The sequence below is a fragment of the Schistocerca gregaria genome, chromosome X (assembly GCF_023897955.1).
Source record: "Schistocerca gregaria isolate iqSchGreg1 chromosome X, iqSchGreg1.2, whole genome shotgun sequence".
NCBI lineage: Eukaryota > Metazoa > Arthropoda > Insecta > Orthoptera > Acrididae > Schistocerca > Schistocerca gregaria.
The window spans coordinates 83,290,909-83,318,215 of record NC_064931.1 but is presented as its reverse complement, the minus strand read 5'-3'; the positions used below and the strand labels follow the sequence as shown (position 1 = coordinate 83,318,215).

Genomic DNA, 27,307 nt, shown 5'->3' with positions numbered 1-27,307 from the left:
TGTATCGAGAGGTTGCAACAATGGAAAATTGTACTGAAATGCAGGAGGATCTGCAGCGAATTGACGCATGGTGCACGGAATGGCAATTGAATCTCAATGTAGCGAAGTGTAATGTGATGCGAATACATAGAAAGATAGGTCCCTTATCATTTAGCTACAAAATAGCAGGTCAGCAACTGGAAGCAGTTAATTCCATAAATTATCTGGGAGTACGCATTAGGAGTGATTTAAAATGGAATGATCATATAAAGTTGATCGTCGGTAAAGCAGATGCCAGACTGAGATTCATTGGAAGAATCCTAAGGAAATGCAATCCGACAACAAAGGAAGTAGGTTACAGTACGCTTGTTCGCCCAATGCTTGAATACTGCTCAGCAGTGTGGGATCCGCACCAGGTAGGGTTGATAGAAGAGATAGAGAAGATCCAACGGAGAGCAGCGCGCTTCGTTACAGGATCATTTAGTAATTGCGAAAGCGTTACGGAGATGATAGATAAACTCCAGTGGAAGACTCTGCAGGAGAGACGCTCAGTAGCTCGGTACGGGCTTTTGTTAAAGTTTCGAGAACATACCTTCACCGAAGAGTCAAGCAGTATATTGCTCCCTCCTACGTATATCTCGCGAAGAGACCATGAGGATAAAATCAGAGAGATTAGAGCCCACACAGAAGCATACCGACAATCCTTCTTTCCACGTACAATACGAGACTGGAATAGAAGGGAGAACCGATAGAGGTACTGAGGGTACCCTCCGCCACACACCGTCAGGTGGCTTGCGGAGTACGGATGTAGATGTAGATGTAGATTTATATTAACAAGGAAGTTGAAAATTTGTGCCAGACCAGCATTCGAACCTTGGTCTCCTATTCACTAGGCAGATGCTCTGACCACTAAGCCATCCAGATACAATAGTCATCACAACTGCGTGCACCAACTAAGTATGACTCCTGTCAGACCCAAATTCCAACTTATCCACAGAGTACTAATATAGTGCCCCTGCCCACTATCCTCATTACTCGCAGCATTTCACTGATTCTCATGAGTTTGAGTTGAAACAGACACCAGACACATAATTAAGGTGAGGTTGGTTTGTGATTCCTTCTGTGCAAATGTACACCATGCATTGACTCTTACAAGAATTGGTGGGACACTATGAGTAATGAGTATATTGGGCAGGGGTACTACATGAGTAGTATGTGGATACGTTGAGAGTTTTGGTCTGATGGGAGGCATGCTAGGGTAGTCCATGCAGTTGTGATGATCACTATGTGTGAATGGCTTAGTGAACAGAGCACCTGCATAGTGATCAGGAGATGAGGGTTCAAATCCCAGTCTGGCACAAATTTTCAACTTCCCTCACTGATATAAATCAATGCTCACTAGCAGATAAATGTCATTAATTCCTCTGTGTCTTGATTTACAATGGCTACAGGATCAGAATGGTGTCTGTTCTTTTGAACATGTCTGAAAAAGCAAGTACCACACATATAATACAATTAAGACTGGCTAACGATCCCTTCAGTGCAGATGCACACTATGCATGAACTCTTTTAGGAACTGATGAAACACTGTGAGTAATGAGAATAATGGGTAGGGGCACTATGTCAGTAGTGTGTGCATTAGTTGAAAATTTGGGTGCAATAGGAGGCATGCTTGGGTAGTCTGTGTGTTGTGTTGGCAGTAGAGCCAACACCGTGTTACGAGAGGAGGCCAAAATGCACACGTTTTAGCTCACACAGGCTGGCGTGAGGAGGGACGGACTATACTGACGTGAGGTCTAATTAGAACTCACAAAGCGGACATAATTAGTTTCATACTTAACTTTAATCCATCAATGATGAATGTCGCTCTTGATGTTACATGATTCACAATATTATCTGTTCAGAATACATTCTTGAAGTAATTATAGTAACTGAATATGGCACCTTGCTTACTCGTAGCAAATGACATAGCTGAAGGCTATGCTAAACTGTCATCTCTGCAAATGAGAGCGTATGTAGGCAGTGAACCATCGCTAGCAAAGTTGGCTGTACAACTGGGGCGAGTGCTAGGGAGTCTCTCTAGACTAGACCTGCCGTGTGGCGGCACTCGGTCTGCAATCACTGATAGTGGTGACACGCGGGTCCGACATATACTAACGGACCACGGTCGATTTAAAAGCTACCACCTAGCAAATGTGGTGTCTGGCGGTGACACCACACTGTGGAGTTGTGTTGACCACTTTGCATGTATGGCTTAGAGGTCAAAGTAGTTACCTAGTGTGCAGGAGACTCAGGTTTGAATTCTGGTACAGAACAGACTTTCAGCTTTCCCCATTGATGTAAATGAATGCCCACTAGGAGTTAAGTGTGATAAATTCATTTGTGTCTTGACTCATATTGGCTACAGGATCAAAATGGAGTCTGTACTTCTGGAAAGAACAGACACCATAGACACCATGTGTATATATTAAAAACAAAGATTCCAAGACTTACCAAGCGGGAAAGCGCCGGTAGATAGGCACAATGAATAAAACACACAAACACACACACAGAATTTCAAGCTTTCGCAACCGGCAGCTGCTTCGTCAGGAAAGAGGGAAGGAAAAGGAAAGACGAAAGGATGTGGGTTTTAAGGGAGAGGGTAAGGAGTCATTCCAATCCCGGGAGCGGAAAGACTTACCTTAGGGGGAAAAAAGGATAGGTATATACTCGCGCACACAAACACACACACATATCCATCCATACATACACAGACTTGTGGAAGACATTCTTACCAAGTCCCATAAGAGTTCGGGGTAATATGTGTGCATCCACACAGAAGATGAAGGTCATAGCCGGTATTGCCAGAACTACATACTTATATTGTAATGTCAGAAAGAAAAGATGCCATATCCTTATAAGTTCTGGCAATACTGGCCATGATCTTCTCCTTCTGTGTGGATACACACATATTACCCGAACTCTTACGGGATGTGGTAAGAATGTCTTCCACGAGTAATGAGTGTCTTGGGTAGGAACACTATGAATGTAGTGAACTTGCAGCAGGTGTGCATGAGATAGTCCCTGCAGTCGCTCTATCCTCTGTGCCCTTGGTGGCTCAGATGGTTAGAGCATCTGCCATGTAAGCAAGAGATCCCGGGTTTGAGTCCCAGTCTGGACACACATTTCCACCTGTTCCCGTTTGTGTATATCAATGCCCATCAGCAGCTGAAGGTATTAATATATAATTCTAATTTTATTAAACAGGTTATAAATGGCAACTCTATTGAAAGCCAGAAAAGTTTTATTTCACATCAAATTACAATATCAAAATGTAGTGCCTTGTCTTTTTGAAAAACAGCAGGATACAAAAAATGTGATATATCATATAAAACAATGAAAAATCCTGGGTGGAATAACGCCAATATTATGACAAGGACAGATTGCTGGTCACCATATAGAGAAGATACTGATTCACAGACAGGCACAACAAAGACTGCTATACACTTGAGCTCTTTGGCAAAAGGACTTCTGAAGTTTCATGTGAGCACAACTTGCGCACACGCAGGCATGCCCATTCCCTCTATCTACTACTGAGGTTGGACAGCATACAACAACTGTGCGTGATAGGAGAAGCAATCTGTGGGTGGTCAGGGTAATAGGCTGGTGGGGGTGGGGGAGGGGGGGGGGGAGGAGAAAGCTGTTTTGGGAGGGGGTGGGTGGATGATAAGCTGCAGTGACAATCAGTGCAGTCACGTAGCTTCGTGCTGTGCATGGGTGAGAAGGTCAATACAGTGTGGCTCATAAGTCAGAGTATGTGCATTTTGGAAGGTGACAGGCAAAATACAGGAAAGTAGAGAAAGAAAAGGACAGACAGACACTGCGTATAGTAATGTGTTAGAGAATAGAGAATAGCAACAAAGGAAAACAGCATTAGGTTTTGGGATGGAAGAAAAGCCTCTAGACAAAATTGAATGATGGAAAATCCGTGATGGAATTACAACAATATTATGAAAAAGATAGATCGCTACTCACCATATAGAGGAGACCCTGAGTTGTAGAGTGGCACAACAAAAGGGTAACTATACATTTGAGCTCTCAGCCAAAAGGCCTTCTTCTAAATTAATGTCTCCTCTATGTGAAGAGTAGCAATTTCTATAATATTGTCATTATTCCAACCTGGATTTTCCATTGTTTGATTTTGCCTAGAGATTTTTCGTCCCTCCTACAACCTAGTGCTGTTTTGGAATTACTTTATTCAGAGTCCATCCTTTTCTTTCTCTTCGTTCCTGTGTTTTATCTCTCATGTTCCAAACTCCACACACTCTTACTTATGAGCTGTGTGATCACACTGATCATTGGAGCAGTACCTTACATCCAACAGCTACCCCCCCCCCCCCTTTCCTTCTACCCTGCTATCCCTCCCCTCCCCACCCCAGCCTCTTACACCCACCACCCACAGATGGCTTCTTCCATCAGGTGTAGTTGCTGTTTGCAATCCGACTTCAATGGTCAAAGAAAGTGGTCATGTGTGTGTAAGTTGTGCTTGTGTGAATGTGTGGGTGTTTTCTACTTTAGAATAAGGCCTATAAGCTCAAATGTACACTCCTGGAAATTGAAATAAGAACACCGTGAATTCATTGTCCCAGGAAGGGGAAACTTTATTGACACATTCCTGGGGTCAGATACATCACATGATCACACTGACAGAACCACAGGCACATAGACACAGGCAACAGAGCATGCACAATGTCGGCACTAGTACAGTGTATATCCACCTTTTGCAGCAATGCAGGCTGCTATTCTCCCATGGAGACGATCGTAGAGATGCTGGATGTAGTCCTGTGGAATGGCTTGCCATGCCATTTCCACCTGGCGCCTCAGTTGGACCAGCGTTCGTGCTGGATGTGCAGACCTCGTGAGAAGACGCTTCATCCAGTCCCAAACATGCTCAATGGGGGACAGATCCAGAGATCTTGCTGGCCAGGGTAGTTGACTTACACCTTCTAGAGCACGTTGGGAGGCATGGGATACATGCGGACGTGCATTGTCCTGTTGGAACAGCAAGTTCCCTTGCCAGTCTAGGAATGGTAGAACGATGGGTTCGATGACGGTTTGGATGTACCATGCACTATTCAGTGTCCCCTCGATGATCACCAGAGGTGTACGGCCAGTGTAGGAGATCGCTCCCCACACCATGATGCCGTGTGTTGGCCCTGTGTGCCTCAGTCGTATGCAGTCCTGATTGTGGCGCTCACCTGCACGGCGCCAAACACGCATACGACCATCATTGGCACCAAGGCAGAAGCGACTCTCATCGCTGAAGACAACATGTCTCCATTCGTCCCTCAATTCACGCCTGTCGCGACACCACTGGAGGTGGGCTGCACGATGTTGGGGCGTCAGCGGAAGACGACCTAACGGTGTGCGGGACCGTAGCCCAGCTTCATGGAGACGGTTGCGAATGGTCCTCGCCGATACCCCAGGAGCAACAGTGTCCCTAATTTGCTGGGAAGTGGCGGTGCGGTCCCCTACGGCACTGCATAGGATCCTACAGTCTTGGCGTGCATCCGTGCGTCGCTGCGGTCTGGTCCCAGGTCGACGGGCACGTGCACCTTCCGCCGACCACTGGCGACAACATCGATGTACTGTGGAGACCTCACGCCTCACTTGTTGAGCAATTCGGCGGTACGTCCACCCGGCCTCCCGCATGCTCACTATACGCCCTCGCTCAAAGTCCATCAACTGCACATACGGTTCATGTCCACGCTGTCGCGGCATGCTACCAGTGTTAAAGACTGCGATGGAGCTCCGTATGCCACGGCAAACTGGCTGACACTGACGGCGGCGGCGCACAAATTCTGCGCAGCTAGCGCCATTCGACGGCCAACACCGCAGTTCCTGGTGTGTCCACTGTGCCGTGCATGTGATCATTGCTTGTACAGCCCTCTTGCAGTGTCCGAAGCAAGTATGGTGGGTCTGACACACCGGTGTCAATGTGCTCTTTTTTTCATTTCCAGGAGTGTATATCAGACTTTTTGTTGTTCCTGTCTGTGACTCAACACCTACACCACATGGTGAGTAACAATTATCATTTTCATAATATTGTTATTGGTACATGAAATGGTTAGTCACAAAAATACAGTATGGTTGACTCTATATTCACTCTTTATTATTATTATTATCATTATTATTATTCTGTTTATCCATTTCTTGTAACTGACAAAAGAAATGTGAAGTTGCAAGCTGCTGCAAAAAGGTTAGGGTGGACAGGGCAATTGGCCAGTCTATTCATGAGAGCACGGGTTATGTTACTCACAGTGGCAAAACACTATTTGAACATTGTCAAGTGTGTCATGTAGGAATACTATAGAAATAATCAGATACTGAACTAATATCATTGTGCATGTATTTAAGCAAGTATTGAGTATTTATTCACATTTACTTCAAGACTCATTTTTTGAATTGTAACTGGTATTATCAACATTATGTATGTTTTGTGGGAATAAACTGAACATACATAGTATTATCATGTGCCAGTGTTTTCAATTGCCACTAATACAGTTCCATATTCTGATGCACCACTACTATTAAAGTTTTAGACTTTGGTGGTGACAAAAGGAGAAGCTTGACATGGTAAGATATGAGGAAAAGGCAAATATAAAAATGATTCAAATAGAGTAGCCTTCAATATCTGTTGACATATACACAACTGAGTACAACTGGTACCAGTTGAAACCTGCAGTACATAGTTGCTGAAAATATGCCTCACACACCTGATTACCTCAGATGGCACACCATTGAAGAGTGGAGCTAGTTGGAGCAGCAACACCATGAGCACTTTATGGACAGTGTTCTAAGAATTGAGCAATCATGTTACAGTGGATGGGGTGGAGCAACAAATTATTCAATGCTACACACCACCAAATTTTTATTTCACAAATATGCGGAGACCTACACTTCCAAAGAGATTGTTTTTATTTTGGTTATTGTTTTTATTGCATAGTAATATTATTTTTATGGCCCTTCATACCACAATACTCATAAAGTATCCCTGAACAACCACCAAAATTTTTCAGTTGAGTTTGGGTTCTCTCCTTGTATAAATTTGTATATTGTTGTGCAGTAACTTTTATTAGATGTTACTCCACATTACTGAAAGATATGTTCATCCCAGATTGACTTTTGCATTACTTCATTTATGTTGGTAGGTGGCCTAGCACAACAAACAGGAGCATTGCATGTTGGTGACCGTTTATTAGCCATCAATGGTCAGTCACTACAAGGGAAACCACTATCAGAAGGAATTGCTCTTCTTCAGAGTTCGGGAGATACTGTGACTCTGAAAGTGGAAAGGAGTATTACGCGTAAGTGAGCATGTTGAATCCAATGTCAAGCTATGAAGTTAAATAGACTATTTCTTTTATAAAAAAGACAAAATAGTTAGTTTGTGTTACAAATACTCTGTAACAGATATTTAATTTAATTAAAGTATTGTTACTTACAGAGAAAAAATGTGTAGTAAAGAAGCAGCAATCTGAAATAAAACCTGGTATAGCACATTAAATAGCATGTTGGTATGCAATTAATAGTGAAATTTCAGTTTTAATGCTATAGTGCACTGAACTGGATTTCTTCTCTAAATTTTTATTGCTTCAAGCTAACAAGTTAAAGAAACATGGAGCCATCTACTGGAGAACCTTGAATAAATATCATGTTAATCCTGATGAACTACATTTTCAAGTCCCATTAATGACAAGGTCACTACACAATATAAACTAAGTTTGGACAAGAATGGGGTGGAATCACAGTCATAGTCTTTCAAAGAAATCATCCTGGCATACATGATCTAGGAAAATCACATAAAACCAAAAACAAGATGGCAGAACTCCTCTCAAACACAGCCTCATTTGTTAGCACTGGAACTGCTTTGAAGTCCTGTATTCACTTCGCAAGCTGGTAAACTATGTAGAAAATATTATTTATTTTTCCTAGGAATATAGGAGTTATTGACACCTTTTGTCTGTGATATGATTTCTTCTGTTGACCAAACAATTTTTATCATCCCTAAAATACATTGCTGCTTTACACTAATTTCATCAGGATTTCAGTTATTGGAGTTATTGCTATCATTCCATCAAATGTATAGCCATAACGGAATGTAATGTTTTCTATGTTATCTTCACACAAATACAGTACTACTGTTTGCTTTCAATCAAATGGCATTAGTTATGAGTAACATTCCATGTTCAAATGGTGTCACTGTATGGTGTTTCAGACTTGGTTCTGTTTGATAAAATGTTTGTTGTACAGAGCTAAAATGACTGTATGTGAGGTTCAGTAGTTTGATTCACAAGATAACGACTTTGTAAATAAGTTTTCTTACATTGTAAATAAGAACATGTTCTGCTGAATGATGGTGAGCAGTTAAAAGTGTAGGCTCAGTCAAGGCTATTACACTTAAATGTGACTTAAGTAATCAGAACAATTCCAAATAAGCCATCACAAATCAACTCAAACTAATATTTGTCATTCTTATGAAAATCTTCATGGGCTATCCTATAATGCAGTAGGAATAAGACCTCTCAAATAAATCAGTGACAGAGAATCTGATTTAATCAGCGTCTCAGGATTGTAACCAAAATGAGATGTTGCACTTTTTACAAGAGTATTCACCACAATGGAATTGTAATAATTTAAGATAATGCACTGGATTCAGTCTTAAATCTAATTGGAACAATTTATTAATTTATATGTAGCCTGACAGGAATGGAGAGAAACAAGTGACAACTTACAGCTTTGAGCTGATCTACTTTACATGCTGGAATAGGTCCATCAGAACAATATTAGTAAAAGAGTAGATTAATTACTTTTGAATACATTATGGGAGTGGCAGTGATCAATTTGTTACTGATATTTACTATTAAAAACAATCTTGATCACAATTTATTTATTATGGTGACTAGTTTCGATCGATTGTGATCAAGATTTCTTTTTAATAGTAAAAAAAAGTAGATTGCTACTCACCATAGAGATAATCTACTGAGTTGCAGAGAGGTACAATGAAAAGACTGTTACACTTTATGGCTTTGGCCATAGCCTTCTTCAGCAAAAAAGGTGCACACATTTTCTTGTGCCTGTCAACTCAACAGCTCATGTATACAGTGAGAAGCAACCTATCCTTTTCCTAATATTGTTGACCTTCCAACATGGAGTATCCATTGTTAGAAGAGAATTCTCTTTGCATGTAGTTGCTCAGATACAAATCCCAGACTAGCGCAAAATTTTGATTTCTCATAGGTGTTAATAGTGACTTTTATTTTGATTATTTGGATTTATTTGTCTATTAGCCTACAGATCTAGAATCTACAGATGTAGTGAGTATCTATGTTTAAATATGCATTGTAAAATATTGAAGCAAATAAACAGAACTGCTTGCTAATGATGATGAAATTTCAAGTCACATTTAACAGATGGTACATTTCAAGCACTTAAACTTATACATAGATCCAGATAATTTATTTTTAAAAGTTTTCTACAACTATTTTAGGAGCATTATTTTTATCAATGTAATACAAAATAATAGTTTGCCTGTTGGTTAAAATAGTAACATATAGAATACTTTTTCAGAAAGTCCTCTTATTGAAATTCAAGCAGAAGGTTTGATCCATGGAAGACAGTTTTGTTCAGCTTTGCCATCTGTTGATAGTGCAGTGGCATCATGGGAAAGTAGTATAAGAGGCAACACTCCTCCTCAGACTGCACACGATGACTACTGTGGAGGTAAATGGGAGTTTTACAGTTTAACAAATTATTTCTGTCATTTAAAAAGGTCAGTTTCTCCCTCTCCTATTTTAATGTTATATTACATTAATTATTATAGATAGGGATTGAGATGGAGTTGAAAGGTGAGATGACTATAAAAAATCATTCCGTATGCTGAACAAACTGGGAAAAACTGGCATAATGTATTCTTATAGTTGAGTGCATCACTTATCACTTTTTGTTGGTTGTTGCTTGCTTGAAAAAGTCTCTATTAATCTTTACTTCTTCCACATAAATCTTCATTTCCTGCACATGCTAACTGCTAAAATATGAACTATTATCAGAATACCAGGTCAACAATTTTATTCAACTTAGTGTTGGTCTGTCTCAGGTGACAGAGGATATAGGATCTCTCTGTAACAGTTCACCAAAGAAAACGCCATGGTTGTAGGGGTGGGTAATAGTACTGACAGAGATCCTGAGTGCAGTATTGAGTGTGACCTGATAAAGATAGTATCCGTGTAAAGAAATACCAGTGTTTAATTTGTATCTGGTTTGGGATATCATGATCGACCACATTAGAGATAATTGTGAGTCAGAACAGCTGCTTATGTTGAGTATAGGATTACACATTTGTGAGGTCCCTGTTAATTCGATCAGCAGATGCAATTATTCTAGAAATAGCTTTTGCTCTAACAGGAAAGGAAAGGGTAAACTGGCTGTGCTAATAGCAGAAAACCTAAGGAGGGTGGGAGGCAATGTCCTGAGTAGTAAAATACCAGTTGTTACAGGGGTCAGAGTAGCATATTTTTAGGGTAGGGAGGACAAGAGAAAAACCATAGTTTAAGAGATTTGAACTAAAACAAACATTCAGCTTGAGAAAGAAGTCAAACAGGATAATTCTAGCATACTCCATCAGGACAATCAGACATTATTTGAAACTTTTCAGCAATCACTGCAAATTTTATTTTGATCCACTTATGTCTCTGTTAGTGCTTGCATTAGAATATTCTATGACTGAGGATCAAAAAACAATGACATACTTACTTGCACTGATGATTTAGAATCATCAAACTCAGTTTACATAAACTGCCATTCTGAACTTCATATGGCCACTGGTATAGGTATGTCAAGTGTTGCAGAATTTAGTTTAGCATCTCACTAATGTAAAGCACAAATGAAGAAGGAGTGGCACATTCATCAGGAATGTTCATATTCTTAAGAGTATAGAAATAAATAATTTTTACTTGGAACAGCATATGTAGGTATGTTCAACAGAAATTTAATTTCACAATAAGTGGTTTATAATAGTAAGTGTATCCTGAGCACCTGCATATAATTTTAATCTGCTCTTAAATCACATTGAGGATCTATTGGCCAATTTACCAGTAAAATTTAAAAAAAAAGAAAAAATAGTGGTTGCATGTGATTTTAATATACTGTTGTAGAAATTATTTCTGTAATAATTTATTACAGCCAGTAGCATTGTCAATCAGCTTCATTCCTACAGTGAACTTCCCAACTACAGTAGCTAATAGCTCAAAAACAGCCTTTGGTAATATATTTATAGAAAGGTCTAATGAATAAAATTAGGTGTCAAAACCATCACAAAATGACTATTTATACCATGTAGTGCCGTCCCATATGTTAAATGTTGGTACTGATCTAGATAAAGATCTACTAAGATAAAAATCAATTAGTGCAGCAAACTCCTCAAAGACATGAACTGAAGTGACATATACATTGCTCATAAGATGAGTGAAAAATACAACACATTTATTAATGGTGGCATTATCTTCTCTGAAAACAATTTTCTTACAAAGGCAACACAGACTAGACCAAAGTCTACAAAAAGCCCAGTCAGAAACAGCTCTGATACTGACACTTTATCTTATCAAAATGAGTATTGCAAAATATTGAAGATAGTAATCACAGCAAATGCATAACGAAATACAGATGGTCACATCAGACAGCAAAAGAGGGACAATATGGCATACAATGAGGGAGAAGACTGGTAAAACCAGAGATGAGGAGTAGCAGCTAGCTCTAAGAGTAAATTATACACTGGAAATAGATGTGTGCAGTGGTGTGAACCTTTTTAACAAGCATTCATAACTATTACTGAAACTATGGGATTGTTGGGTTCAGTATTCACTGCCATGGACTATTCAGACCATTTAGTAACATGAGTACACCAGAACTAGTAATTTTCATCACAAAATCTTTAAAATCAAAAGTTGCTGGAGCTATGGTCACCATATTTAGCTATTTGTGTAATCAGTTGTCTATCACTGGAATGTTTCCCTATTGGCTTAAATATGCTGAAGACGTTGAGCCCCAGAATAAGAAAGAAGATAAAGAGATATCATCAAATTTCTGTACAGTTCCACTTTTACCATATCCATTAAAATTTTAGAAAAGGTGATACACAACTAACCCTCAGACTACAGATAATATAATGTCACTGTTTAGAGTTCTAATGGGTTTCAATATTGAGAAAGCTATTTACACATACAGCAAGAATTTACATAATGGACTAGACCATAAATTACAGGCTAGAGGTACCTCTTTTTATCTGTGAAAATCATTTTAATGTGTAAATCACAATATCCATTTAAGCATATTAGAATATTATGGTGTAACAGGAAATGATGCAAATTGGTGGGAAACATAAGAAAGTTTCCTGTATAGAGCTATCCATCAGCATCCGCTTGGTAACTAATTACATGTGGTGTTGTAAAGATTTGACATTTCACCAATAACATTTTCACATGCCAAGTCTGTTTGTTTTTAGGGGATATAAACATTGCAATAATCCTCAAAACAACAACAGTGTTTGAAAAATAAGTTAATGAAATTTAAATGGACATTAACAAATGGTCCCTAACCAATATTTAGTCACTAAACTTTGGAAAGAGACATTATATGCAGTTGAGGGCTTTTAGGAGGTTTCCTCTCACAGTGTACACAAATTCTGATGACAAGCAGATAGAAGAGATTTACACTGTTAAATTCTTTGGTCTGCAACTTGACAGTAAATTCAGTTTGGAGGAGGATACAACAGTACTACTAAAGTACCTAATAAAATCTTTATTTTCACTGCACATGTAGTCAGATGTAAGTAATTTGAAAGTAAAACAAGCTAGCATTCCATTCCATAATTTCATGTGGGTTTATCTTTGGGGTAACTCATTGAGCTAAGTTAAAATTTTCAGAGTCCAGATACAGTTGTGAGGCTCCCAGAAGACATAGTCAGATGACAATGTAATTTTGTTTATTTACACACCATTGGTGGGTATGTAAATTGTTCGAGCAGCAGTTCTCTGTGACAGTTAGATTGACAAGAAGAGTGCATTAGTGTTATTCATGTTTGGTGTTATTACCAGGCCTGGAAGGGCATTTAATGGGTGTGAACAATATCAGATTTTGAGTGGGTACAGTAAAGAACACAGAGATGCTGCATACACATGTGAGACAGCATTATCAGTGCTTGACAGTTTGGAATCAGCTTCATTGTGGCTCTCCATTTGGTCAACTGGTACAATCATGGAATATCCAGATTTGTGGGACATTTTGATGTGGCATCATCCCAATGTTGGATGGCATGAAAACTTGAGGGCAGGTATACTTGCCGTCAAGTTTCTTGTCATCCACAGCATATCACCTTGAGAGGGGAAGCCGTACTGTGTACCACGCATATCGTAACCCCTTCACATCTACGTTTGTCATTTCAGAACAGTAATGGACTCCCTGGCACTTTCTTTGTCATCCTGCACTATTGGTCAGAGACTAATAGCACCTGGAATAGGATATTACCATTCAATATTTAGGCTTCCTTTACCACCACAAGACAACAGAAGTGGCTGTATTTGGCATGGTGCAATGACTGGGAAATATGGACTACTCATGAATATTATCACATTGCATTCAGTGCTGCACTACCCTGGGTGATCATCAGCAAATATGGTGGCTTCATTGTGGGTCTCCATTCTGTCAGCTTTTAGAATCATGAAATATCCAGATTTGTAGGACGTTTTGATGTGGCATCACCCCAGTGATGGATGGCATGGAAACTTGAGGGCAGGCATACTCATCATCAAAGTTTTTATAAATCACATCACATCACCTTGAGAGAGGAAACCATATTGTGCACCAGGCATATCATAACCCCTTCACATCTGCATCTGTCATCTGAGAACAAGTAATGGACTCCCTGCAAATTTCTTTGTCATCCTGCATTATTGGTCAGAGACTACCAGCTGGACTAGGAAACTACCATTCAACCAAAATGTTTAGATATGTGCCAAAAGGCACAGCAAAACCTAAGCAGGCACAGCTCAGATGCATATAAATACCTAGCAATTTAACACTTAAGTCACTTCTGTTAGTAGCACAGCTCTATCACCATGACAGTGTGATGCTTGGGCTCTACAGTTTAACTCTGCATCAGGGCGGACTAACCTGAAACCACAGCACCTGGAGCCGTCACCACATTTGGCTTCAGATCTGGAAAGCAGGTTGCCAGCCATTAGTGTACAGTAATGGGTCACTGCGATAATGTCACCTGCCTTCCATCTGCTGGAGAGCATAGGGTGTATGAGCCATGCCACAACACAAGCGGCCATTGCTGGCCCTGAATGCATGGAGCAGTTGTGTCATGAGCCACTTCCTACCTGATGCTGCACTCTGTCAATGTTGTGAGGTGACAATATGCAGGAGGCTGCTGGATGTCTCAGTCATGCTGCCACTTCCTGTACTGAGCCATGGTGGAGGGTCATAATAAAGTAATTTGGAATTTCAGGCTGCTTGATTGGCACTGTGTAAAGTCTCCCTACACCCCAAATCCACCAGCTATTATATACAGAATATATATTGTTAGACTGATTAAGAATTGTGTTCTTTTGTGAAACAAATTGTTAATTTTGAGAAATCAAGTATGGATGGGCGTATCTGCATACATATGTTTTATCTCCTCCTCCTCATTTCACCCTTCTTCAAACAAACACAAGCACATGAGAAAAGGTGAGTAATTCTCATAACAATAGAGTTTGAACAAAAGGTTTAGATAAGTGTTAACAAGAAAACAATGTCAAAATACTTTATTAATTATTGCATTGATTACATAATTAACTAAATACTATTATTTGTAGTGAGAAGCATTTCATATGACACAATAGCTATTAATTCTTATAGCATAACACATTTCACAATTTATTTATTTATTTATTTATAGAGAGCAGCTCAGTGAAGAGAAAACACAGAAGTACTGTTATACATAATTCTACCTCTCACTGGGATGGAACTTCACAGAGTTCACACAGTATAGACAGTGGGCAGTCTGGTAAGAATATTATCTGTTACTTCAGTGATGAGAAAACTTGATAGATGCAGCATTTCTGTAGTGCAGAGTCTCATAAATTTATATATGTGTGCAATGAATACCCTTTCCTATGTCAAAATTTATTGCACTCTGTAATATGCTCTTTCACTAATGAATATCTCTCTCATGACATATTCACTGCATGGATGTTTGTCAGTTTCAAATGTAATTGAACAACATGCCCACTTTGTTAAATGTAGAATTTTGTAGAATTGTCTGGTTTTTATTTTGGATTCATTGTGTTCGTCTCTGGGGTATGATGGTCTTGAAATTTCCTGTATGACTAAATCTGTAATTTTTATAGATGTTCTGATTTGTTGGGTCACCTCAGCTACAAAATAATAATAATTTGTTCCTTTACACCTCTGCATTTTAGAATGCTCAGACAACTGGATCACAAATATTACACAACTTGCACATTAATGTGATATTTATTTGCTCACACGGGTTACATAATTCTAAGTATTCATTATGTCCTCAGAGAAACCTATTGTAGCTTTACAACTAACTTCACAAAACTCTCATTGATGATTATTCTTCCTACCAACTGCAAGAGAGGGAGATCAGTGATTATAGTTGAAGAACATCACTGGCAAAGACATTATTTAGATTTTTTGATACATATTCTTTACTTAAGCTTAACAAAATTTGCATAAAATAAGATTTACATAGTTTCATGCCAAGTAACTTCAAAATTAATCTGTTCATACAAAATGCAAACAGCAATGTATTCATATTAAATACATCATATTTTTACACATACTGTCATGTTGAAACCACAGTCAAGTCCATAAACATCAAATACACAAACATTACAGATACATGATTTTCAAGAACTTTCCAGAAATGATAAATCGTAAATACAAATAACTAGTTGGGTTTGAACTAACTACCTGCAGCACATCATCAATGATGCTAATCGATAGACCACATTACATACACCACAGCTCATAGCATTGCTCGCTCTCCTGAAGAAACAGTGAACTGCGGTTTCAGAAGTTCTCATTGGAGCTGATTGCAGCACATTGGATGTAAATCTTGACAATGTTCCTCTATATGGCTGTGCTGGTGGGATTCTCAGATTCAGTTCATTTTGTTACATCCTCTTCACTATGATGCATATCAAAGGTAGTCCCTCCATTAAAGCTTTGCAATCACCAAGTGGGTCTTCATTTTCCTTGAACCTCCCATTGTCAATTTGCCCATTGTCAATTTGCACCTCTAGACTGTAGTTGGGCTTCATATGGAGAACATGTGTGAAATCTCTGTGCTTTTGCCTTCTTGATGAAGGGTCATAATTCTTGACTTCATATGTGACATCTATCAAGCAACAAAGGCTATGATACAGCCCAAACTAGCAGTTTATTAACATTTGCAGTAGCCCCATTTTCAGCACAGGTGTAAAAACCCATTCCAAGTCTCCAGGGCTGTGGTTGACATTATAGTGCCCTGAGTCTTTCTCCAGGAGCATCCAGGTTCTGTATGTGAGCCAGCTGCCTTGCTTCTTCAGTTCTGGTGCTGAAGTGCCTCAACTAGTCATCCTGAGTGTCATCCATTTGAAATAGGAGCAGTGTATCCACTGTCATTTTGGCCTCTTGACTGCAGAGCACAAAGAGTGGTTTGAATCCTGTAGTGTCTTGCTTCACTGTGTTGTATGTGAATGTCATGATGAATGGTATTGTATCCCAGTCTCTCTGGTCAACATCAACTTACATTGAGAGTATATCTGCTAAACTCCTATTAAAACATTATTGATACCATTCAGCTGTGGGCAAAGTGAAATTACACCTGATACTAGTCTTGATTGGAACACTTTTCCACAACCAGAGATCATCACACAGGGTGCTCTGTGTTTCAAGTGATGCCTTTTACAAGGAACTTGGCATTTGTGGAACTTTGCTAGTCAGCACAGACTTGATGACAGCGTATCAGGTGATATAGTTAGTGTGAAATATCGTCCATTGATTCCTGTTTTTCATTTGCAGCAGCATCCCCAAGAGGTTGATTCCAGTATGGAGGAATGGCATTGCTGCATGCAGAATTGGTACCAGATGCTCCAGAGACAAGTGTGCCAATTGCTTCCATCATTGAAATTCCTTACAGTGGGTCACTGGAGACCTAACAGTGAGGCTTGCATCTGTCTCAACCTACAGTCTTCACAAATCCTTGTTGACCAGACGTTGCAGCATTGTGGAAATACATCAGAATCACTGCCTGCAGTTGAGATTGAATGACAAGCAACCATTTCCACCCCACTGGATCATATTTCCCCCTGTACAATGTTCCTATTGCTGATTCCTCATTTTTCAAGGCTTCTATGGTTTCTAGCAATGCTGAATCTTCCCTCATTTCAGCAGCAATGTTATTTAATGCAGTGATAACAGAGGTTTGGTCAACACTGCTGTGATCCATCAAAGGAGTCCTTGAAAGGCAGTGAGCATCGTTATGCTTGCATTTGTTTTTTTATAAACCATTGTGAAATTGTACTGCTGAAGCCTCAGTGCCCATCTCACTGGTCCACCCGATGGCTCATTCAGGCCAGTCAGCCACTATAGAGATTTATGATCCATCACAATAGTGAATGGTGCTAAGTAAATACTGCTGGAACATGCTGGTGGCCCAAACAAATGCAAGGCCCTCGTTCTCAGTTGTAGAGTAGGTATTCTCAGATTTGGAGAGTACTGTGAAAGCATAAGATATCACCTTTCCAGCACCTACCTGAATTTTTACTAGAACAGACCCTATCCTGAAGCTGCTAGCATTGGCATGAGGTTCTGTCTTTTTATTCTTATCATACAATGCTAAAAACAGAGATGTTAGCATCCCTTTAACAACACAGAAAGATCTTCCTTGCACTTCTTTGGGGGGAATCTGAAATCTTCCTGCAGTAGTTCTTGCAAGGAAGTACCTTTGTACAGAAGTTCTTTATGAATAACTGGTGGTATGAGTACGCTGTAAGCAAACTTCTTACATCACAGTTGTGCCAAGGTGTCAGAAAATCTGTGACTGCTATTTTCTGTGCACCTGGATTCGCTCCAATGCTGAATCTTCCCTCATTTCAGCAGCAATGTTATTTAATGCAGTGATAACAGAGGTTTGGTCCACGCTGCTGTGATCCATCAAAGGATTCCTTGAAAGGCAGTGAGCATCCTTATGTTTGCATCTGCTTTTTTTATAAACCATTGTGACATTGTACTGCTGAAGCCTCAGTGCCCATCTCACTGGTCCACCCGATAGCTCATTCAGGCTAGTCAGCCACTATAGAGATTTATGATCCACCACAATAGTGAATGGTGCTAAGTAAATACTGCTGGAACATGCTGGTGGCCCAAACAAATGCAAGGCCCTCGTTCTCAGTTGTAGAGTAGGTATTCTCAGATTCACCATTCACTAGACATCCCAAGACTTTTATTTCTTGGGCAATGAAGAGGCACTTTTTTTATTCATACAGAGACCTGCAGCCTAAATGAACTTCAACACAGTTGTTGGTCAACTTACATGTTTTTCAAATGGCTTTGACAAAAAGAATTCATTGAGCCATTAGCAGTTATGAAGGCAGGCTTTTGCTGGTCAGCCTCTTCAACCTTGTTTTGTCAGTAACCTATCTACATGTCCATAGTTGAGAAATACTTTGCTCCTTTCAAATGCACTGGGGTGTTATGTGTGCATGGCAAAGGATAGACATCTTTCTTCATGTTTTTGTTCAGTTGACAGTAGTCAGCGCACCCTTCTTCTTCACACACTCTCTGAAGTTTGAGTGGTGTCATCTTGCAGTACCTTTTCTCTTTTCTCTCAGATAATCTGTCATTCATGTGGCAACACTCTTTATGAGTGCTGACTAATTGGTGGATGATCCTCTGTTGATGTGGTGCTTCATCATGGGCTGCTAGGTCTGTCTTTTCTCTACTCTGGTTCTGAAGACACCCTAAAATTGATGAAGAATTGCTATCACTCACTAATGTTATTCTTGATCAGGCCAGATCCTTTTGCATTTTGATAGTAGCTTCCTCCCCTGCATTGCCTGTACTGAGAATGAAGCTTGATTCTTTCTTGGTGACAGTAAGCTGTCTTTCTCAGACTGGTTCAACTGTCTCTACCCACATACCTTAAGAGGTGAGTTGTGGCTGCTTGTGACAATTACTGCTCCAAATTTCTCCTTGACTAGCTACAATTTTTATGAACATTGCTATCATGTAGATTTGTTTTGTGTGCCTGAGTATCATTCTGCCACCATGAAAAGGTTGACAGTTTAACTGAGCATCTTGATTGACAACTGGTACTTGTCTCATTTATGATGGTGGGAAACAATGTCTCCAGTGGCAAGCAACTGGCCAGAGCATTCTTTGTTTCGTGTACTTGTTATTTTTATTGTCAATCTGGAAGTCTGATCTTCCACATTCTACAATTGCTTGTAATATCTCCAATAAGTCCCATCCAAAAATAACATTATGACTACATTCTGTTAAAATGACAAATTCAAAGGGCTGTGTTCTGACTTTGATAATTATTCTCGTAATGTATGTTCCTGTCAGATGGATGTATGTCCAATTTGCAACTTTCAGCACAGTTTCTGTTGTATAATAGAGCACAAAATTCTTTAGCTGGTGATGATAAGCATTCAACATTAAAGAAAAAGAAACCCCTGAAGTGGCTATTACATAGACTGTCTGGCCCTTCATGATGACATTGATGAGATTTACTGTCATCTTGATAACTGTCATCCATGGAGGTTTTTCATGTGTGATGGCCTCACCTCCATATATGGTTGACTTTCTTAGATTTCTTGAATTATAAGGGTGGTAATCAGCTAGCACCTCTATATGGTAACATGGAATGACTGGCATATTGAGGAGTCATCTTGATCAAGATTAAGTAGTGACTTTCAGCTGGAAACTCAAATATAATATTTGCAGTTGACTGACATGAATAGAACTTTTGTGATGGTTGATATCTTGCAGTGTAATAGTCATCAGACAGTTTTATTCTAGCACTGCAGTAGCACACAACATGTACAGCAGTGAAAATAGACTGCCAGATTGTCCTCCATCCTCCAAATGTCTGTTATTCTGTCAGACATTTTACTTGGTAGAAGAGTTGGTTGTACCTGCATTGGTCAGATGCTGTGTTATCATTTGATGGAGGCTGGATATATTTGAGTTGGCTGAGTCCATTTTTCTTGGTGCACTTTGATGGTAGCATAGATTCATGCTAAAGCCCAGTACACCTCTTCTTCAATATCCTCTATTACCTTTTGATGTATGTGATTGTCAGTCACTGCTGATATATTTTGCTTACTTCATCTGACACCTGTGGGTGCCATAAATGGCTATATCTCTTCTATTACTACTTGGTATGAGAGAAGTGAGGTCATGGTGTTTTTCCACAGCTGTCATAGGGACCATATTCTAGAGGCAGTAATTCTTCTTTCAGCTGACTATTTTTCTGTTGCATTTCCTTGGTGCACTGGCACCACTTGATGAATTCCTCTGTGATGTGACATCCTTTATCAGAAGAGCTCAGTAAATTTCATGAAGTGTGAGATTTTGTTGGTCTCTGCTATGTTAGGATTCACAATGTGGCATAGGACCAATACATTGTGTATATATGACTGTGTCATTTCCTCATGATGTTGGGCTCTGTTCTTCAGTTGTTCCTCCATGAAGCTGACTTGCTCCTGATTGACACCAAATTTCCTTCAGTTCATCTTGAAATTTGTCCCAGCCACTGAGCTTCTCTTCATTGTTCACAAGCCACTGCTGGGCTGTGCCATCCAAGTAAATGTACACATTTCCGATGTACATAATGTCATTTCACTTTTTGTATTTGATGACACAATCAAATCCTTTCAGCCATTTCATCAAGTTCTAACTAGGATCCCCAGAAAACACTAATGGAAGACTGATATGCATCTGACTTACTTCGATTTTGAAATCCATCTGTCTCCTCAGTATACTGATCATAGGAACAGTGTGATGCTTGTATCTGGTTTCTGCCCATGTAGACAACAGCTTTTATGTTGCATAATAAAAGTCATGATGATGCACATGTTTTGAAGTATCTGGCATTTCCACCACAGTATCACACCAAAACCACAATCAACTCCAAACCCAAAGGCAGGGTCATAAATGAAGCTCAACACTTAATCTGAAAACACGTTTATTGCTGACGCCACCTTACAACCAGAGCAGAACTGACCTCCTGGATAGAGTATGCATCAATTTATACAAACATCAAATATTCCAGAATGTTTGTATTCCAGAATGTACAAACATAACAAATGTAAGATATTTCAAGAACCATCGGGACTGATGACCGTAGCAATCTGGTCCCTTTAATCCCACAAACCAACCAACCAAGAACCATCCATAAATGTTAAATCCTGATAATTTCTGTTGATTGGTTGTGTGCTGATGACCTGCAGCACACAAGTCAGTGACATTAACCAATGTGCAACACTGCATGTGCTACAGCTGATGGTAATATTTCTGTATGAGGATACTGTCTCTTTAAAACAGAGGTAGATCTCCTCCACACCCACACCAGCATGATGGCCAACTCGAAAGGTCTACTGCCATCTCTGCATAAGGGTTAATTTTCACTAAAGTGAGGTGTCGCAGGATGTGGGTACTGCGATGTCTGGTTAAGGTTAACCATTATTACACGCTCATCTGGAGATAGATTGGGTTGAAAGTCAAATGAAATGTAGTGGTTTGGAGGGCAGAGGAAAAAAAGTGCCAAGGCAAAAGCCAAGGGGAAAAAAACATCTGCAATAATTACGTCAGGTAGTAAGAGCAGTAGTGGATGTCTTCCTGCCTGCAACAGGTCGTGCAAGGATACAAGGATAGGCTTTGTTAGTAGTGGGTATCATGCATGTCGATACCTTTGACATTGTGCGGTGCTATCACTCAGTGGCTTCCACTGGGTGCCAGTGTTGATCTCTTGGTCAGCATCAGCAAAACTGTAACAGTTAGGTCATCGATTTGTGTCCGATAGGTCATATATCATATGCACAATGTAGGGTGATGTTGCTAATTTCTTTGTGCATCAGTGGGTAAGCTTGTTAGTTTCCCTGCTGTAGCATTTTGGTTGGCTTTAGTAGCAGCTGGTATTTCCAGTCAATGATGCTGATATGCATGGGCTTGCCGACGTTTGTCACTTGTTGGTGTGTGTCATCTTGCCATAGGTGGTTATTTCCTAGCTAGCAGTGTCTTTAGCCACTTATGCTTCCACCTATGGTTGTGATCATAGTTTCCCAGAGTAAGGATGAAAGGATTGTTCGAGTGTCTTGAGTTCCTGTATAGTCGTGTGGCGTGTTTTTTGAAGACTCACTTGAGCGTTTCAAGGAAGTATTCATTGTGCCGATCCACGGTGTGTGTGAAGCATGGAGCACTGTTAATGATTCGTAGCACTTTGTTTTATATGATCTACAGGTGGCGCAGTCATGTAGGAGCTGCATATCCCCAGATGGGAGCTGAGTATGTCATTATAGGTCCAATCAGTGTCATGTATGTGGACCTCGACACCGTCCCATTCAGTGTGATTTGCCTGTTGAGCATTGGGTACAGTTGTTTGAGCCTCATGTGCACTCTGTTGGCAATGTATTCGATGTGGTTTCCCCACATAAGTTTACAGTCCAGTCACACAAAGAGATATCTGACTTTCTCTCACAAATGTATTTGGCATGTATCTAGTGTTATCTGTCTACTGTGTTGATGTTTGCACAGTAGTTTCGGTCTGCATGTAAACAGAACTACTTTGCACTTACTTTAATATGTCATCATTCCAATCAAGGCTTGGCAGTTCTGGGTGCTGTCTGTATTTGTGAATTAATGTTTGACAGTTTCCTATCTTACGCAAGGATGGCTGTGTCATCCACGTAAATGGATAACATCATGTTTTATGTTGCTGGAAAGTTGTTAATGTACAGGTTGAACAAGATCGGCCCTGGGATGCTTCCCTGGGGTACTCCAGTTTGGATACCATGTTGTGTTGATTGTTTGCCTTGCGCATCAGTATTGAAACATCTGTTGTGAGATATGAGTGTATGAGACGTATGAGTCCATCCAGTAAACCAGCTTTGCTTATTTGCATATAAGGCCATTGTACCAAAGACGGTTGAAAGCTTTTTCAATGTCCAGGAACACGGCCCCTGTAGCTTTGTTCACATTGTAGCTGTGTGTTATACGTTTGACAACACGGAGGAGTTGTTGTGTTGTTGAGTGTTGATTCCTAAAGCTGAATTGCTCTGGTCAGTGCTGATGCAGTGCCTAGTGATGCATTTTAATATTGCCTTCTCAACGATCTTGCTGAGTGAGTACAGCAGATTGATGGGTTGGTAACTTTGTGGGAGGGAGTAGTCTTTCCCTGGCTTCTTGAACATCAGGACCTTGGTCACCTTCCAAAAGTCAGGGAAGTGTTGGTGTTTTAGAGTGACATTCGTTATGTGTGTAAGGTATCCTACGGCTCTATCTGTGAACTCCTGGAGGACACAGTTTTGAATGCCATCAGGTCCAGGGGCTTTCCTAGTATTGGTATGCTTGATATCCTATGCAATTTCATTTGTGCTAGTGCAGCTAGTTTCATAGCGCATGGGCTGGGCTACGAGTCATGTAACCTCCTGGCCCATTTCGAGTTTAAATACTGGATCTGAAGGAGCCAGATTCGGCATGAAAGACGCTGCAAGTGTTGTGGCCGTAATCTCTGTCTTTTCCATCATGTAGTAAGCTTGGCCGTCTGGTCTTTGTAGAGTGGGAATGTAATGTTTCTCCCTGGTGAAGTGTCTGGCTAGCATCCTCACACCAGGACGTGTGGTATCTAGCCCAGCAAGTTTCTGTCCACATTGTTCATTTCTAAATGTTTGCATTTTGTCATGTATTAAACCCCGGTGTCTGTTGATGTGCAGTTTATATAACAGGCACCTGGTACACTGCCAGTAGTGCTATGTTGAGAACTGTGCTGATATCGCGTGTTGCTATGTCTCTAGGATGATTGTACAGCAATACCAGTGTGGTGTTGGCTCTGTTGAACTTGACCCTGATGGCCGTGGTCTCTCCACTCAGTCGGTACTATAAACGCAATAGCCTGGGATATTTAGCTGTTTGCAAGGCATTAGCAGTGTTTCATTCACTAGAGTGATTCAGATACCCTTTCACTCCGTGAACGCAACCATTTCAGCTCTTTTGTTTGTTATCCCATTGGCATTCCAAAACAGGATCTGTGAGCTTGTGTTAGCGTCTGTGTTTTGGGGCTGGTGAGGTGTATTATCCATGTAGTGATGTAAAAAGTGGCGTGATAATGGCTTGGATGCTAGTCCAGTTGAGCAAGCCCAACATGAACTGTGTGAAGAGTTGTGTGACACACCCCATAATCTTCATGACTACTTTGGTGGCCATGAGTCTGGGGAATAATGTCTCCATTACTATCTGGAATGTTGAGATAATATTGGGTGTGTCAGCCTGTGAGTTGTTGCTTGTGTTGGTGGCCACTGCTCGTTGTGTTGGTGTCTGGTGAGGGATGGCTTGTGTGTCAGCTGTTCAAGTAACAGTTGTGGGCACCTGTGTGGTGTCTGTGGTGAGTGGGTGTGTTGTGTGAGTCATTGTGTTGGTGTCCAAATTGTGTTTGTGAGGATTGGTGTCCTGTTGTCTGTGTGCTTGTTGTGGTGTGGTCATGTTTCTCCTGTTCTGATTGTTTCTCCTTCTCCTTCTCTGGTGTTGTGGTCGTCCCTGTGTTGGTGCATCTTCTGCAGCCTGTGGTGGGCTATGGTCCATGATCTCAGGTGGTGCGGTGGTATTGTTATTGGTGTTGTGTGGTGTATCTGATGAGGGTGTGATGTTGGGTGTTGTGTGTATCGGTTGTGTGTCTGTTGCTGGGGGTGTTTGGTGTGTGTGTCCTGAGCTCTGAGCTTCCTCTGACCATTCTGTGCTGCTGAAGTTCCCAGCGACCACTCCAGCATAGGATATTCCACTTATTACTGGGCTTGGGGGCGGTTTCAGAGCTGTGATGGCAGTCGTTTTGGTGTGTTTTGCTATTTTGCACCTCAGAGCTTCTTTATATGCAATGCACCCCCTGTAGTTGGCCAGATGGGCTGCACCACAGTTGGCGTATTTCGGAGGTGCTGTGATGGGGAGTTTGCACTCTTGTGTCATGCACATTTGCGGCAGTGGGGATTGAGACCACATCAGATATCTGTGTGCACAAGGCGCTGGCAGTTGTGGCATTGTTGGGGAGTGGACAGCATGTTGTAGACTTCTGCACTGACAACCATGTGAAGAAATAATTTTAACTTCAACAGGTTGCAGGACTTGGCCATGTTGGCCACCTCCACCATGTAGTTGTGAGATGGTCTCGCTGTGCCAAACTCTGTCATTTGGGTTACATGAATGCATTCCCATCCAAGGGTGGTGTGTTCCTCATGTACCATCTTGATTGAGGTTTGTAAACCTATCCCTTTGATCACGTACTGCTGTGTTTTTTCTACGACTGTCCTGTACGTGAAATGTTCTACCTTTCTCTCTTTCAGAAAGTCCAGCAGATTCGAGTAGTCTGTTTTGTTTGCCACATACAGTGCCGTGTGGTCCCCAGTGAGTTTTGAGTAGAATTTGGTGCGTTTGTGTTTTTTATTTAATTCTTTGTTTAGGATACTGAGGTCTCTATAGTTGTGTATAATGACTGGTGGGAAGCCAGCCAAGGATATGTTGGGATTTTGCATAGCTGCTTTTATGTGTGGGTATGGTGCAGTCACAAGGGTTGTTTGTATTGTTCCCTGTGTTGCTGGTGTGGCTAATTTGCCATGTTATCGGAGTTGGCAGCAGCACTCAGTGGTTGCCTCATGAGTTTGTGGGCTCACTTGTTTGTGTGTTTGTTGGCTGTTTGTGTTGTGGACCAACATGCTGCTACGGTCCGTCTTCTGAGTTTTTAGTGTCTTCTGTTGGCTCTGATTCCATTGGTGCCTGAGCCACCAGATGTGAGAGTGAGGACATATCTCTCATGTTTGTGGCAGGTGCTTGTGTGTGTTGGATGTTTGTCTGTGTTTGTGAGTGTTCACTCCCCATCAGCAGTTTGATCAGCTGTTGCTGATCTGCAATCTGCTGGTCCTTTGAGGCAAGTGCCTCTTGGAAGGTGGAGAGTGGGACGGAAATGCTGGCTGGAACAGCTGGCATCCCCACCTCTTGTGCTGCAGCTTTGCTGTAGGTTACTGGTGGGGATATTCAGGAAAGATCAGACAGCTTTCCTGCATAGTGAAGTTTTATTTGGATAGGGAGGGGTGTGTGACAATTTTGCTTTTTTTTTAAACGATGATAGTGGTACAGTTGAAATTATTTATAGACATTGATATTTGAGGGTTACATTACAATATCCCCCTAGAATTCTGCACATAAACATTTGTTTTGGGGATTCTGCTAACAAGCAGATATTAATCACATATTTTTTATTTACAAATGGAAAAATAGGAAATTTTTTCAGAGGTGAAAATTAGAAAGATTATGATAGGTGTGATCTTCTCTTCTTGTCTTTACTCACGATATGTTCTGATTATTCCTTTACCAACATTCATGATCATTACTCTGTAGTATGTTATCCTTCCCCTTCATTGTAACTACATCATAGTGTCCATCTGTTCAAGTATAGTGGTGATGATATTTCTTCTTATTGAGTCACCAACAAATTGTCTTACAAAGTACAATCCCAGAATTAGTACACAGAACCAGCTTTCCCTACACATTACAAAAAACACCCATTTTCTAAAAACTGAACAGCTGAAATGAAAGTGTTAAAATTCTCAGACAAATAAATCAAAGAATTTTAGGTGACATTTTTTAACAGTTAACTTAATCAACAGCAAGAGAAGCATTGTTGTAAGCCATTATTACACTAAAACAAGTTTCAAGTTTGAAATTAACTCTTCTCTGAATTATAATTAACTTTCCTTAAAGTGCAATGTTAGGTTTATATTTCTGTTAAATTGCTTACAATGCAATAGATAACTTCAGTCTTTGCAATACAGCATTCAGTTGTAAACTCAAAATCCTCACGGTATAGCATATAGTTTCAATAAGAGTACAGGTGTCAATGTCAATCAGTGTCCATAAGTGCTTACATCTATCAGCCATAAGCTCTCATTTAACTAAAATGCATAGCATGTTCAAATTATGACTGAACTAATATGAGTACACCTGAATTTCTATGTACGAAAAGCATAACATC

General features: G+C 40.4%; 1 protein-coding gene across 1 annotated transcript in view; it reads left to right on the top strand.

Moving 5' to 3' along the window:
* LOC126299089 (glutamate receptor-interacting protein 1) overlaps nucleotides 1–27,307 on the top strand; it is a 538,481-nt gene that overhangs the window by 433,508 nt on the left and 77,666 nt on the right. Inside the window, exons 12-14 of the mRNA XM_049990762.1 lie at nucleotides 7,170–7,325; nucleotides 9,589–9,741; nucleotides 14,957–15,064. Coding sequence (XP_049846719.1) covers nucleotides 7,170–7,325; nucleotides 9,589–9,741; nucleotides 14,957–15,064 — 417 coding nt within the window. The remainder of the gene's footprint in view (nucleotides 1–7,169; nucleotides 7,326–9,588; nucleotides 9,742–14,956; nucleotides 15,065–27,307) is intronic.